This window comes from Anoplolepis gracilipes, chromosome 16 (assembly GCF_047496725.1).
Source record: "Anoplolepis gracilipes chromosome 16, ASM4749672v1, whole genome shotgun sequence".
Lineage (NCBI taxonomy): Eukaryota > Metazoa > Arthropoda > Insecta > Hymenoptera > Formicidae > Anoplolepis > Anoplolepis gracilipes.
The window spans coordinates 3,616,761-3,630,800 of NC_132985.1; the positions used below are offsets into that span (position 1 = coordinate 3,616,761).

Here is a 14,040-nt window from a genome sequence, read left to right on the forward strand (position 1 = left end):
TTTTAATAAATTTCTTATCATTATATATAAATATAGATAAAAAAAACTTCTCCTCTCTTATATAAATATTCCCAACATCAACAAATACAAATCAGAAAAATATTGAATTAGATTAATTTTTTTTCAGGCACTCTTATCCTTATGCACCTAATATCCTACATAAGAATTTATCTTTTAATTGCTTCTGTATATCGAAGAATCACTGAAAAAAATGTTTTAATTAGTAATCTGACGCGTTGACAAAGTTTTTTGCATTTTTTACGCGTGTAATTCTATCATAAAAATAAAAATATATTACTAAAAAATAATATCGACAAATTAGGTATAGTTTCCTTCTAGTTTTTGTATTACTGTGTATAATTGATATTTTTTCATGTTCTTATACTAAAAAATAACAGCAAAATAGAGAAAATTTATCTCTACGAATGTATAAGTATTTCTCAACACACGAGCCATCGATAAGAAAATATTATATTTGTTATTATTTCACGAATAATAATATCTTAACATATTTAAAATAATAAAATAATATTGCTTTATCAGCTTTATATTTCAAAAAATCATATCTTTATTTTTTTTAATTTCTTAGGAAATTAAGGAAAAGATTATAATTTTAAAGAGAATTTGAATAAAGATAAAAATATTGCATTATGTAGTTTTATTTATTTATTACTGTAATAATGAGCTATTACTAAAAGATTAAATCAGTTCTTACATATTATATATTATGAGGTAATGATAACATAAAATTTTATAGGCTTGAATCTCTCTTTCTCTTTCTTTAGGCACTGAAGTATATTTAAGAAAAAAGAATATATTGTGTTTTACGCATATAATATAAATGCTTTATACTTATGTCTGTCATACAAATTTTAGATCAACTCACGGTGTACACAAAAATCAATTACATTTACAGTATATTAATTATTAATTATCATTAACATTTTATAATATATATACATTTGATTTCATATATACAGAGATAGTTAAGTTATATTATTTTTACAAATATCATTAGGTCAATTTCAGCTTATTAAAACCATCTCGCATTTTTTCTTGGTTATTATGATATACATTTTTTAACAGATCTCTATTTAATGAATATCGGAATTAACTGATTAATTTTCTAACTGAAAAATCATATTAGAACTCATTAGTAAATTATAATATACTGTTTAGTAATATTAAATTTAGATTTTCTTTTTCCTTTACTTAATTAAATTTAGAATCATCACTATCATCATAAAATAATGATTTGATAGTAAATTCTCTGTAGTAATAGATAATAAAGAATTCTTATATGTATACAAATTTTTAGAATGATACCTATATAAATCAGGCATTATTTTATCAGACATTATTATAACTTAGTTGAAAAAAAATATAATTCTACAATTATCTCTCTAATTATGATATTAAATATTTCTTTTGTATAGTATCACAGAAAGTATATATATATATATATATATATACTATGTAACATTTCATATATTACAAAGATTTTTCTATTGCAATGTATATAAAATATTTTTGCAATAATAATATCAACTGCAAATTATATATGGAAAATGATTTTATTGTCTTAAATCATTATTTATATAACGATTCTAATCTCTACATCAGTACAAATACAACACATACGTGCTTATATACATTAATATCTTTAACATTCCTGTGAAAAAATGAAATAAATAATTCATTTTTTTATAACTGGACGAAATTTCATCAGATTACATCAAATTATTGATTTTTATTATAATAAGAAAATTATCAAATAATCTCTTCTATATAAATATAAAAATTTTATGATTATTTTTTTTTGAAAAATTTTAATTTTACTTATATTATATAAATTTATATTAGATTCATTTATACTATAGATATTTATACTATAGATGGTTTAAAAATAAAAAAAAACGCTTTTTCTTAGATTTTCCACATAGTTAATGAGAGGTACAAAATTTCAGATCTTGTAACGTAAGAAACCTAGTTTAAAAAATTTGAATACTATAACAGGTTTTTTGAAAATAGTAAGAAGACTAATAATATAATACAAATTGTTAATAAAAACATTATTCCAGGAATATAACAAAAGCCATAATTGAAACAAACATACAACAGTCACTGTAATAAAAAAATTTAAAAAAAGCAAACTATATTAAGTAATAGATCGTGATTTAATAAAATTATTTTATAGTCAATAATGTCTTATATTACACAATCATGATTATCTGACAAATCTCACGTTATTTTATCTGTATGTTTGTTTCTTAACATCAGTATAGACTTAATATTTTTAAGCGTATTTGCACACATAACTCTGTCGTTAATTTTTCTCTTTTTTTTTTAAGGAAGGCAATGTGTCGTATATTTAATTACTAATCTAGAAACAAGTGTATTGCTTATTTTACATTGACACTTTACTTGTATTTCTATTAGAATTGTCGCATTTGCAAATTTCCGTTGTCTGCCCTGTACATTTTGCTGGACAACCGTCTTTTATCGCTTCTGGTTTTATTCCAACATCATAGTTTTTAGTTTTCGATGGTTGCTCATATTTGCATATCACAGCATACATATCACCGCCTAAACGAAGCGCCAACCATCGATTTTTTACAACAGCCAACTTTAGACACTCACATTTTATTTTGGCGTGAAAATTCGTATGTAAGGTTCTACCCATGCCCTCGATGACTATAAGATCCACATTATGCTTTACCATTGCAAGACATAGATCCAAATTCAGCCGACTATTGAATAATACAATAATATATTATTATCAAAATATTTGTGAACATTAAAAAATTAGAGAAAAAAGTATTATAAAATAATTTTTTTCTATTATAAGCAAAATATATAATTGCTTATAATTGTATATATATTTTATATTTAAAAATACCTCAGATCTAGACAAGGACCTGCTTGCGCAGTTTCCATAGCAATAAGTGTATTATCTTCTAAAGCCTGTTTGATAACATTGCAAATTTTTGCGGCATCCCGTAATGTTACAACCAATTCGGGATATGTTACATCATTCAGGGCTGGCAAAGAATTAGCGCATAATATTACCTAAAAATATATATAAAAATATTAATTTTAACATGATAAAAAATAATTTCTCTTATTATTATTTAATAAATTAATTTCTAAAAATAATTTAATATTTTCAAGAAAATTGATTCAAATAAGATTAATAAAGAAAAAGAAAAAGAACTAACTTTAGTTCCTCGTTGTAATAAATCTCGGGCAAATGGCAAAATTCCAAGAATTATATCTACACCACTATTGTCTACAAAAATGGCTGCACATTTGTGAGATTGTCCATTCTGTAATCTATGTATCCAATCATCTAAATCGTCCTCTAACCATGGTCTACCTGTTTTTACAACAAAATATTATTTTTGGAATTGTTTTAAAATAATACAAAAGCCAAAAAAAATTTATTAGAAGATACCATTCGGTCTTGTAATAGCCAAGAGATTGCAATATTGTTTTTACTTAATAATATATAATAATAGCTTACCTGGAATTTTTGCTTGAGCTTCTTCAAAGCCAAAATCATTGGTTTCCAATAGTTTTGCAACATCTTTTGCACCCCAGTCAAATATATTACCACTCAGAACGCCGAGGATTAAAGCTTTTACCTTTTCTGCACCTTCTAACTTATCTAAAGCCGTTATACGATCGTGTAGATGTTTTAAAGCTTCTTCGTTCTCTGTTCTTTTTTGCTACAAATAAGGCAGTATGGTTTAATAAATTTTGTTTTAATAATTTGAAAAAAAAATTTAAAGAACAGAGACACCTACATGTAAATATGGGTCCGGAAAATCAAATTCTTTCATGCAATGTTCAATAGTATCCAGTAATATTCTAACTGTAAGTGCCCCATATGCCCTGCAAGTTAAAAATTATACAATTTAGTTCGCATATACACATATGTAATTAATTTATCTATTATTAGTATTTTTTACACACATGATAAAAAACTTACACTGGTTGCGTTTGGAGATAATGTAATCTATTAATGTACTTCTCCTTAAGTTTTGATCCTCTATCCTTTGCTGTCGGACTATGCGGTTGACTACGAATAGCTCTCGATACAAATTTATCCACAGATTCTTCAAAACATTGTAACCAATAATCCCTATAAACATAAATAATTTATTATATAATCATAATTTTTAAAATAATTAAATAAAAATCTCGCGTACCTGGCCTCCTTATCTTGAGCAAGATCTGTAGTATCAGGATTATAAGATGCAGGATCTTTTAATAATGGACAAAATGTGACAGCATATTCTGCTTGATCAATTTCTAACTGATCAATCTTCATTCCGAGATCAGTCGGTATAGAATCCTTAAAACCTGATGACCCGGCATAATTTTCTAACCAGCTGTATTTGTCTGACTGTTCAGTTCCATACAAATATGCTCCAATCGCACCAAGGTAACCTTCATGGCGAAGAAAGAGAGGCTTTACCTTACCCTAGATAATAGATATGTGACAGCAACATAAATATATAGAAACATATAGTTTACAAAGAGCTTGCATTTTACTCTGATCTTTTGCTAATTATTTAAAAACGATATAATTTAATTAAAAGAGATATAATTATCTAAAAAAAAGATAAAAAATATTGTAAAGTATAGAGAGAAGCAAACGTAGAGACTAACGTGAGACCAGTATTTGATGGAGTACGAGATGGTATGCATCGATAGTGGATGGTTACGAAGGAAATAACCACCAAAATAAACCTTGTCCATATTATATACAGTCGCATATAAACTAGCAATGTGCCCAATATCATTGCTAATAGTGAGCAACAAACTTCTTGCAAGATCAGCTTCGGAAAATTTTGGCTGTCCTAGAATATTATATGTTAATATAATTAATATTTAAATATGCCAATGTATGTTTTAGTTTCTTCTTTCATTCAAACTAAAAACTAATAATAACTAAGAACTTATAATGACTTGATGTAAAAATAATCAATAATCTTTGTTTGTATCTTCGTATTATCTTAAACATACATTTTGAAAGAATACACTTTTGACAATAACTTTTTTTTATATAACATGCTTACCACAAGCCACTGCCTTGCCAAAAGATGATGCAATAAGCTCTCCAGGTAAACCTTGGGAGGAATAATCGCCTCCATAAATATCTTTCACTAACATATCTACATTACGGTGATCCCCTCGTTCTGCAAGTTGCAGCAATTCATCAAAGCCCTAGCAGGGTGTTTTTAAAGTCATTGTTTTAATACATATCTCTATACATATAATTGACATGACTCAATGGAGTACTAAGATGGAGCAGAATCCTTTTATATAATGAAATAATTAATTTTTTTTAACAAACTCTAGGCATAAAATTTCATTTCAAGCAGATTTATAAAGATTAAAAAAACAGCATTCAAATAATACATCCATCAATATATAATTGTTTAACAGTGAAAAGAAATAATGGGTAATATAATATAAGGAATTATAAATTCTATACCTTTCTTTTTGTCAGTAGTGAGCCTAATCCCCAAAATGTACCTCCTCCCGTAGCTGTGCCTCCAACTCTTTCAAATACCTCATCTGACTCTACCTATAAAAATTAAAAAACTCTTAAAAGTTTAATTATTTATTCACAATTAATCACAAACTTATTAAATATCTATTACTTACTTTAAGAATACTGACGCCACTGCCAACATTAACTAACAAATATGGGAATATGTTAGGTTCAGCTTTTTGAAATTTATACTCTGGATTTTCATGACGATGATACTCAAAAGCTTCACATGGTATATTTTTAAGTAAAAAATTACAGCCCTTTATCAGACAATCTATTTCATCTTCTTTGTCAACTCTAAAATTTTATCTTATCAATCAGTAAACATGACCTTGAGAGTTTGATATATTATGTAACATAAGTTGAATAATGTAAAATTAAATATTACATTTAACAAGATACTATTTTTAAGATTTATTTTTAATATTCATATTAAAAATTTAATTAAAAACATCTATATAAAAGCAATTTGTAAAGTTTATATTTTGCATACTAAAGAAAAATAAATACAATAGAATAATACTTACAATAATCCTAATTTCTCTTGCAGTAAAGGAGTATATTTAAATGCTCCACCTCCAGTTACTTTAATACTTTTTCCATGAAAGCGTTCGACATCTACTAAATTCTTCTTGACAAAGTCTAAGCAGTTTTCAATATATCTTGTTTCAAACTTAACAAAGTGTAGTCTGCAACCCTCAAATACTTTATATGCTCGTTCTCCACTATTTCCTAAACCTTCTGCATCCTCATAAAGCGCCTTGCGATAACTTATCGTCGAATAATAGGCAATTTTTGTTAAAGACAATCCTGAAATAATATACAATAATATAGATTAAATTTAGGAAACATATAGTATGAAAGTATTTATTTACTTTCTTTCTTGGTGCAAACATACAATAATAAATAACAGAAAATTGTGCAAGGGCGAATGCGAATTTAGCCTTATAACTTGATATGCAAATATAACATAACACTCGTTATACGTAGATAATTAAATTTATTTCATGATTTCGCGCAACACACACACGCACACGAGATGCGAAGCGATGATGATGATGCAGAGTGAATCTTAAGAAGCTAAATTGAAAAAGACGCAATCCAGGAAGGACCATTCGGTTCCGATTGTATAACATACCGATGTCTATGGCGAAGGTTTGCGCATTTTTCAGATTGGCAAACACCTCGACTGCCGGCGGCAGTTTGATGCATTGCGGATGCGAATGCTCGCCGTCAATCTCCGCTGCCATTTCCGCGTCACAGATGATAATTCGTTCTCCCAGCGTGATTGACACCTACTTGACCGTCTACGCGCATTTAACGACTGGCAGGTGGTGATTGTACGCCTACATGATCGACGCGTGAGGATCAGGTGCTAGATAAGATGCTCTGATTTACGAGAGCCGACATAAACATCTGATTCTGGAAGAGCGGGGAGAGACTCCAAGGTGTTTCGCTCTTTCTCGTTTTTGCTCATATATACCTACCAATTATTCATTCATATTGCGCATGCGGAGTATAATGTATACGTTTAGTCAAGGTTAGTTGACCCAATATGAGTTGACAAATGTGTACATTCTACTTATTTTGTCAGATTTATTATATCTTATATTTACATATTTGCCTGGACTAGCATGTATATTTTAAAGGATAGATAAAAGTGCTTTTTATCAGTTTGAGTTTTTTTTTTTTATGTTGCATATATAATTACATATGTTTAACATATTGTTAGTTGAACAGCTGATTTACAAGATTTACAAGCTTAAAATTTTAAGCAATTGTGAGTTTATCCTTAAGTTCTGCTCATACATAACTTACAGATGAAACATTGTTATGGATATTTTAATTAGAATAGTGTGATTATAACTATTGATGCATTTATAATATGTACATCACATGTGCATACAATATTTACATATTCATATCAATATATTCTATTATCTTACTCATACATTAATAATTTTACAATTTACAATTATAAATCATATGTCATAATAGTTTAACAAAAACTTATTATTATAACATGCTATATTTATCACTTATTGCATATAAATTTATTATATTTAAAAATACTATGAATCTAAACATCTTATAGATTTCAATAATAACTTTAAAGATTTACAAAGTTATATATATAAATTATAAACTTTAATACAAAAATAATTATCTTTTGTGTACCATTAAAAAGGAAAATAACCTAATTAAAATCATTAAAAATAAAATTACAAGAAATTTCCATTAAAATAAATTTCATATGCTCTATTAATTTTTGCTGTCAATTGCAAATTTTAAATAAAGTTTTAACTTAAATTGATTTATGTATGTTATGCAATATGTACATTATTAAATATACATTATAAAATAAAAATCACTTTTCTGTCCTTTGTTTAAGTGCGCTTAGCATTCTTCTGCTTCAAGGACAGCAAAGATTTAAACTTATTACTTTGTAATAAGTTATATGAGCCATATGTACAAAATTTATGTGATACAAATGGAATGTAGAAAGCTCTAAAAAGTGGATGCGACCTGCAATATAAATGTTAATATAGATTGTTATATATATAAAAGAATATTTCTAGTTACCATACAGTTAATAAATATTGAATTTAAGAATAAAATTATTAAACTTACTTTGATACATCTAGGAATTTAGAAGACTTTACAATAGTAAATTGATCACTTAAGCGAGAATAATTCGGTTCTAAGACAGTTTCAGTTCCTATATCCAGATCTAACAGAAAATGGCATTTATCTAAATTAAACTAAAAGCAAAAGAGAAACAAAAGTATTAATAAAGAGAATTGATATAATTATAAAAGTGAATAATTTGTAATATCTTACTATAAAAAAAGTACTTACATATCGCGACGATTCCTCTTTATTCATATCATTAAAATGAACTTGAATTACACTTGTTGCATTTTCATGATCTAAAAAAGGTTGCGGTAATTGTCCTTTAAATTCGGATTTCAAGTATTGTAACTTCCAACTAAAAACAATCCAACATTATATATAAAAATAATGCAAAATCAATACATTGTAGAAGAAAAGAATGTTTTCTTTAATTCTTAATTAATTTCTTAATTAATTCAGAGTAACTTTTGTACTCACTTATTGGAAGGAAAGAAAAAACTGCTAGGAAAACGATGCCACTCTTTTCCAATACAAAAATTTATATTAACATCGTTAGGTACCTCGCCTTCTGTTCCAAGTTTGTTAGCTTCAAACATAATTTCCATAGGAGCGTAATATCCTAACATAATAAATAAACAAATTCTATTATATTAAGTAGCATAAGTTACTTAATATAATAAATTAGTGATATAAATTGTTATTTAAATAAAAAGTTATATAAAATAATATTATAAATTTTATATTTTATAACATTATAAAATATAAAATATATTAATAATATTATAAAAAACATATGATATACAAAACCTTTATATATCGCCAATGATCTTGACAATCCCAAGAGACCACACATTAGTATTGCTAAAACAGTAATGTGCGTAGTATACTGCAAGTAGTGACAACTGATGTGCGACGAATTAAATTTCGTCCTAAGAAAAAAGTACAACTTTTGTACAATATCCACTGCTATAGCTCCCGCCAAACAAATCATAGGATATATTGGAAATAAGAATCGTTCCTCCTGTTGACACATTCATCTCGTCAATTTCTCCGTTTTCTGTTTTATAGGTCAATATATTTGTAATATTAAGTAATAGAATAGGAGTGCACACACATTTGAACAATCTAAATATCGCAAATAAAAAAAGTTGCAACACTTTTCGAGAATGCAGAAATATGTCCTTTCAATCTATTCTTTTTTATGTAATAATATAATGTAAGATTAATATTATTTTTTATACATACTTTGTGCGGCTGAAGGAAGAATACGAAAATCCATAGATATAAGGGTGCCAGGGAATACCAATAAGAAAGGCATAAACGGTCTCTTGGTCGCGCTGGCACAATCAACCATACTAAAAACTATATACAGAGTAATTAAGCTACTGCCAAAACATATTACACGTTGTACAAGATATTGTAATTCGCGCACTTTTTTTATTCAACAGTAAACGATTTAAATAAAATTTTAGAGATGCAATTAATGTTCTACATATTCGATAGTCCAGTGTAAATAAATTTGACTTAGACATCAATAGTGAAAGAGTTCTGTGAAAATATAATATTTAATATCAAATTTTTCGGATTAAGAAAAAATAATAATTATAATTTGTTAAGAAAATTTGCAGTTTACAAAAAGTGCGCGACTTTCAAGACACTTCTGTATATGCAAAATATGAACTGTAAAAATTCTTACTAAACCCAAGGGTGCAAGTAATGCGCCGATAAAAACAAAGTTGAAATTCAAGAATCCATTGACGATATAATAACTGAACGGTTCAGTGCCATAAAGATTAGGTCCATGACTGGTGAAAACATTATACAATATGATGTTCAATGGCGCGGCGACAAATTTGCCAAAGTATAAAGAATCCACCCACACCATTGGTATTCCAATTACAACAGCAGATATAATAACCCATTTTATAAATTTGCTCCATTCTCGCCTGTGTATTAATATCTCAATGGCAATAGGAAGTCTAAAAAGTAGGACAAAGGAAATAAAGTTTTCATTCTATCATAATATGCACCATTTACATTAGTATACAAATTACCCAAGTAATGCAGCAAATGGCCATCCAAGTAACGAAGAAATGGCAGTAGCAAAAATAGCCAGTTCATACTGGCGAGCATACCAAGCTGCTATAGCGACAGTACTTAAATACCTGTGACAAATATTAATGTAATACAGATAAATTATATTTCAAACTCTATATATATGTATATCTGTTATTTTATATAATACTTACATTGAAAAAGATGATGGCAAAAATGCAGCACTAGAAATATACATCCCAGAACTAAGAGTAAGAAATGCTAATGTAAGCCTTGCTACGTGAACTCCAAATTCACGACAGACATTTCTAGAAAATGTAAGAGATTATAAGCTATAGAGTAAAACTAAAATTTGCATCAATTTATACACCATATAAATATTTAGTTTTATAAAAAAACAAAACATACTTGTAAAAGTATACTTCAGATAATGCACAACCCACTGACAGGAAGCATCGTATAAAATAGAAAACTAGCACAGGATTTGGTTCCAATAGGTAATGATAAACTTTTGCTGGTACCATGTGAATTAACAGATACATATACGAACGTAAGGCATATTCAGGACTATATTCCCATGTTTGCTGGCCTGTTCCATAGAGCAAGTAATGACTCTAAGACAATTCAGAAAATAATATAGATATTGCATTCCATAAAAATATGATATGAAAAATTAAATTTATAACAATATTCTTTAATAATCTATTTTTTGAAAGAATTAACTGCATCTTTAATATTTTGTTTAAAATGAAAATTAACTCTAGATATAACAAATATAATGTGTAGGTTGAAAAAAATCTAATTTTTGAAACTATGATAATTAATTGTCTGCATATTCATAATATTAAATATATCATGAATTTACCGGTTCCCAATAATTGTATGCTTCATCACAGTCTGTTATGTGACTCCATATAGCGGAGCAAAATCTTGCTGATAGCAGCAGCTTGAAAGCTGTATCATAACCAGGATAAATAAGTCCCACATCGGAAGATTCTTCTGGCCTGAAATATATTAATTTAATTTTTTGCTCTATATTCACAGTATAATTCCTAAATAGAATTTTGTTTTATAATTGAGGCTTACAAAATTATAATTATTAAGAGAAATAATATGGTGAGGATGTACATGATTTATTTTTCTAAATATGACATTGTTTGTAGTACAGACTTTTACAAAATATTACTTAAAAGTCTATAGTTTGCAATAATTAACAGGACTTCTCTTTTACTATTTTACAATTCACATATCTCGAGCTATAGAAATAAAAAAACTGAACGCCAAATGTAAAATTAAATGTAAAATTTGACATTTAATTATGTATATGAATTTTATGGAGATATTTTTTATACATATGCATATTTGTTGTTGTCCAATAGATGACATTTAAAGGTTAACCGGTATGTGAGTTGATAAATGTTTCACGCACCAGAAATGTTTACGAAACTGTCTAAAGGAAGGGAAAAAGGGGAACAAAAAGAACATTTTATATACTTTGAAAATCTTCTTCCATTGATCTTTTTCAATTCTTTCTTCGATAAAACGAGCTGCCGCTGACGTTGATTAGGCGCCATGATCTTTTCGCGGACCTTATCTATCTACATACTATTTGAGTCTTCTCTCTGCTATTATCTACTGAGAACACATATGTTTATTATGTTGAAAATCAATACAAAAAAGTAGAATCAAAACCGTAATTAAAATCTTTTATAGAATATTTTTACAACATTATGAAAATTATTTTTTAAGACAAAGATGCACAAAAAGAAGAGAGAAAGAGAGAGAGAGAGTTATATTCTGCTTCTACATCCATTAAAATTTAAATCTTTATACAATAATTATTTTAAACAATAACATTGTATATGGTATATATTGTACATATCATATTAAATAACAGATTATCTATTTTAAAATTTTATCTTATATTTGATAAATTGTACGCGCGTGTGTAAACATTTGTTATTTCCATAGAGATGATAAATAGGTGTGTAAAAATGGAGATTGATCCGAAATTTACGTTTGTTCCGTTGAATGAGAAAACTTATATCGAAATTAACGACAGAAATACGCAAGAGTATCTTTGTAAATGGTATTAATTAATTAATAATGATATTAATTAATTTGACAATTAATATTTACTTATTTTAGTATAATACGATTTTTATATCAATTACTGGATGAACACTTACATAATTTTATTTCGATAAAAGTATAATTATTTTAAAACGTATGTCAAAAGTTATTTTATTATTTTATTTCCGTAGGGGTTTGAAAGGAAATTTTATTGTTCAGAATTTTTCATTCAACGAACCATTTCAACAGTATCACAAATATCAGCTGGCTGATGTAAGTTTCCTTCCAATAAACGAAAATTTCTTTTTTAAAATAACGAGAGAGATGCAACTAAAACTAGCTATTTAATTATAAAATAGATTATTATAAATTATAAAAGATATTTTAACAAATAATCAAAATTGAATTTTCTTCAATGGATATAAAAATTAATCTTTTTATTGTGTACAAAAGGTTCGAATTAACTTAATTTCTAACTGGGAACAAAAGTGCAGAAATAATATAATTATTCAACGATATACCTACATAATTTATGATCTTTTTTTATTGGAATTTAATAATTTGTATAGGCGTTTTTTAAAGATGATTCCGTTGTAAAAGCGTTACTATCTAAACAGGGCAATACTTGGGTAAAGCAAGGTATCGTATATATTTGCAATCTTTAGCAAATTTATTATAGCTTTTTTGTGAAACGATTTAGTCGAATAGACATTTCTGTTGTTAGGTATACGAGCGTCGAGCGTGGAGGTAAAGCAAGTACCATGTTCGGTCTTAAGTATGTCTTTCTTTGATAAATTAAAAAATCCAGATAATGGAATAACATATAGTTCAGGAACGATCTGTAAAAGATGCGATATGCAAGTAGAGGACTTTTTGATATCTGACAATTTACATGGTGTAAGACATTTATTAATTAGAAATAAACTGTATTGTAATATTTCGAATTGTTTAACGAAAATTTATATTAAAGTTATAGAAACGCGTTTAAATAATCTTAAACAATAATAAATTCTAAAAATATATTTTTATATATTGCGTATCAAAAATTTTAAATGTACCATATTCTTGTTTAGATGCTTCTAGACGAAGAATCGGAAGAATATAATTTATATTCAAAAGAGGAGAGAAACGAATTTGTATTTCGAATTTTTCAAATGCTCGTTCTTGGCGGAATACTATGTCAATTTGAGGATACATTAGAGCCATACCTAGATGTTACTAAAAGTATATATAAAGATCTAATAAGGTTATTAAAATATTTATTATATTATAAATTTATTTTCAATGAAATATAGAATGATGGAAATTTAATGCTGTTTATAAATTTATTTTCAATGAAATATAGAATGATGGAAATTTAATGCTGTTTCTTCTAGGGTGCAGAAACAAAGTACCATGAATGATTTATTCGTAAATACTTTGGTATTAGAAGTAATTGCTAAGGATAGCAAAGGCCAAGATTACTTTCCATCTAATTCTAGTAACAGGCAAAATATTGCATTTCTATTAATAGACGCTAATTCTCGCGAAATCACATCTTTTGTGCATCAATACGGCGGGTATTGTCCTATGAACTGAATTTCATTACATTATACTTTGTTCTATTATAAATATCATACTTATGATTTCTTTTATGCATATTTTTTAAAGTTATAGCAGTCAGATAGTATACTTGATTAGTATACAATATAATCCTATATCTGTATTACATAGCC

At 27.1% G+C, this 14,040-nt stretch overlaps 3 protein-coding genes across 6 annotated transcripts; 1 reads left to right on the forward strand and 2 right to left on the reverse strand.

The window, feature by feature from the left end:
- Positions 1 to 1,938: 1,938 nt before the first annotated feature.
- On the reverse strand, positions 1,939 to 7,014 carry LOC140674561 (4'-phosphopantetheine phosphatase). Its single transcript, XM_072908182.1, is given in 15 exon segments — positions 1,939 to 2,480; positions 2,483 to 2,750; positions 2,900 to 3,069; positions 3,219 to 3,376; positions 3,524 to 3,728; positions 3,807 to 3,894; positions 3,992 to 4,144; positions 4,212 to 4,486; positions 4,675 to 4,865; positions 5,085 to 5,232; positions 5,504 to 5,596; positions 5,677 to 5,860; positions 6,091 to 6,373; positions 6,702 to 6,847; positions 6,849 to 7,014. Coding segments are annotated over 15 exon segments (2,439 nt in total). The 5' UTR covers positions 6,881 to 7,014; the 3' UTR covers positions 1,939 to 2,435.
- A 699-nt stretch (positions 7,015 to 7,713) lies between these two features.
- Positions 7,714 to 11,880, reverse strand: Alg9 (alpha-1,2-mannosyltransferase Alg9). Of its 2 annotated transcripts, none has more exons than XM_072908195.1 (12): positions 11,339 to 11,531; positions 11,118 to 11,256; positions 10,661 to 10,866; positions 10,447 to 10,560; positions 10,252 to 10,362; positions 9,894 to 10,176; positions 9,443 to 9,559; positions 9,005 to 9,218; positions 8,675 to 8,816; positions 8,423 to 8,552; positions 8,195 to 8,325; positions 7,714 to 8,089 (listed from the first exon to the last, which is right to left on the reverse strand). In XM_072908195.1, exons 1-12 carry the CDS (start codon positions 11,380 to 11,382, stop codon positions 7,951 to 7,953), a joined length of 1,770 nt encoding a protein of 589 aa, XP_072764296.1. In that variant the 5' UTR covers positions 11,383 to 11,531; the 3' UTR covers positions 7,714 to 7,950. The 2 variants fall into 2 exon arrangements, with proteins under 2 accessions (XP_072764296.1, XP_072764295.1); XM_072908194.1 differs by lacking the exon at positions 11,339 to 11,531 and adding an exon at positions 11,747 to 11,880 and having other exon boundaries at positions 7,715 to 8,089.
- Positions 11,856 to 14,033, forward strand: LOC140674566 (cilia- and flagella-associated protein 300). Of its 3 annotated transcripts, XM_072908201.1 has the most exons (7): positions 11,856 to 11,945; positions 12,224 to 12,341; positions 12,517 to 12,598; positions 12,895 to 12,964; positions 13,050 to 13,222; positions 13,399 to 13,571; positions 13,702 to 14,033. In XM_072908201.1, the coding sequence occupies exons 2-7, from the start codon at positions 12,226 to 12,228 to the stop codon at positions 13,901 to 13,903; spliced, it is 816 nt and encodes a 271-aa protein (XP_072764302.1). In that variant the 5' UTR covers positions 11,856 to 11,945; positions 12,224 to 12,225; the 3' UTR covers positions 13,904 to 14,033. The 3 variants fall into 3 exon arrangements, with proteins under 3 accessions (XP_072764302.1, XP_072764303.1, XP_072764301.1); XM_072908202.1 differs by lacking the exon at positions 11,856 to 11,945 and having other exon boundaries at positions 12,106 to 12,236; XM_072908200.1 differs by lacking the exon at positions 11,856 to 11,945 and having other exon boundaries at positions 12,108 to 12,341.
- Positions 14,034 to 14,040: the final 7 nt, after the last annotated feature.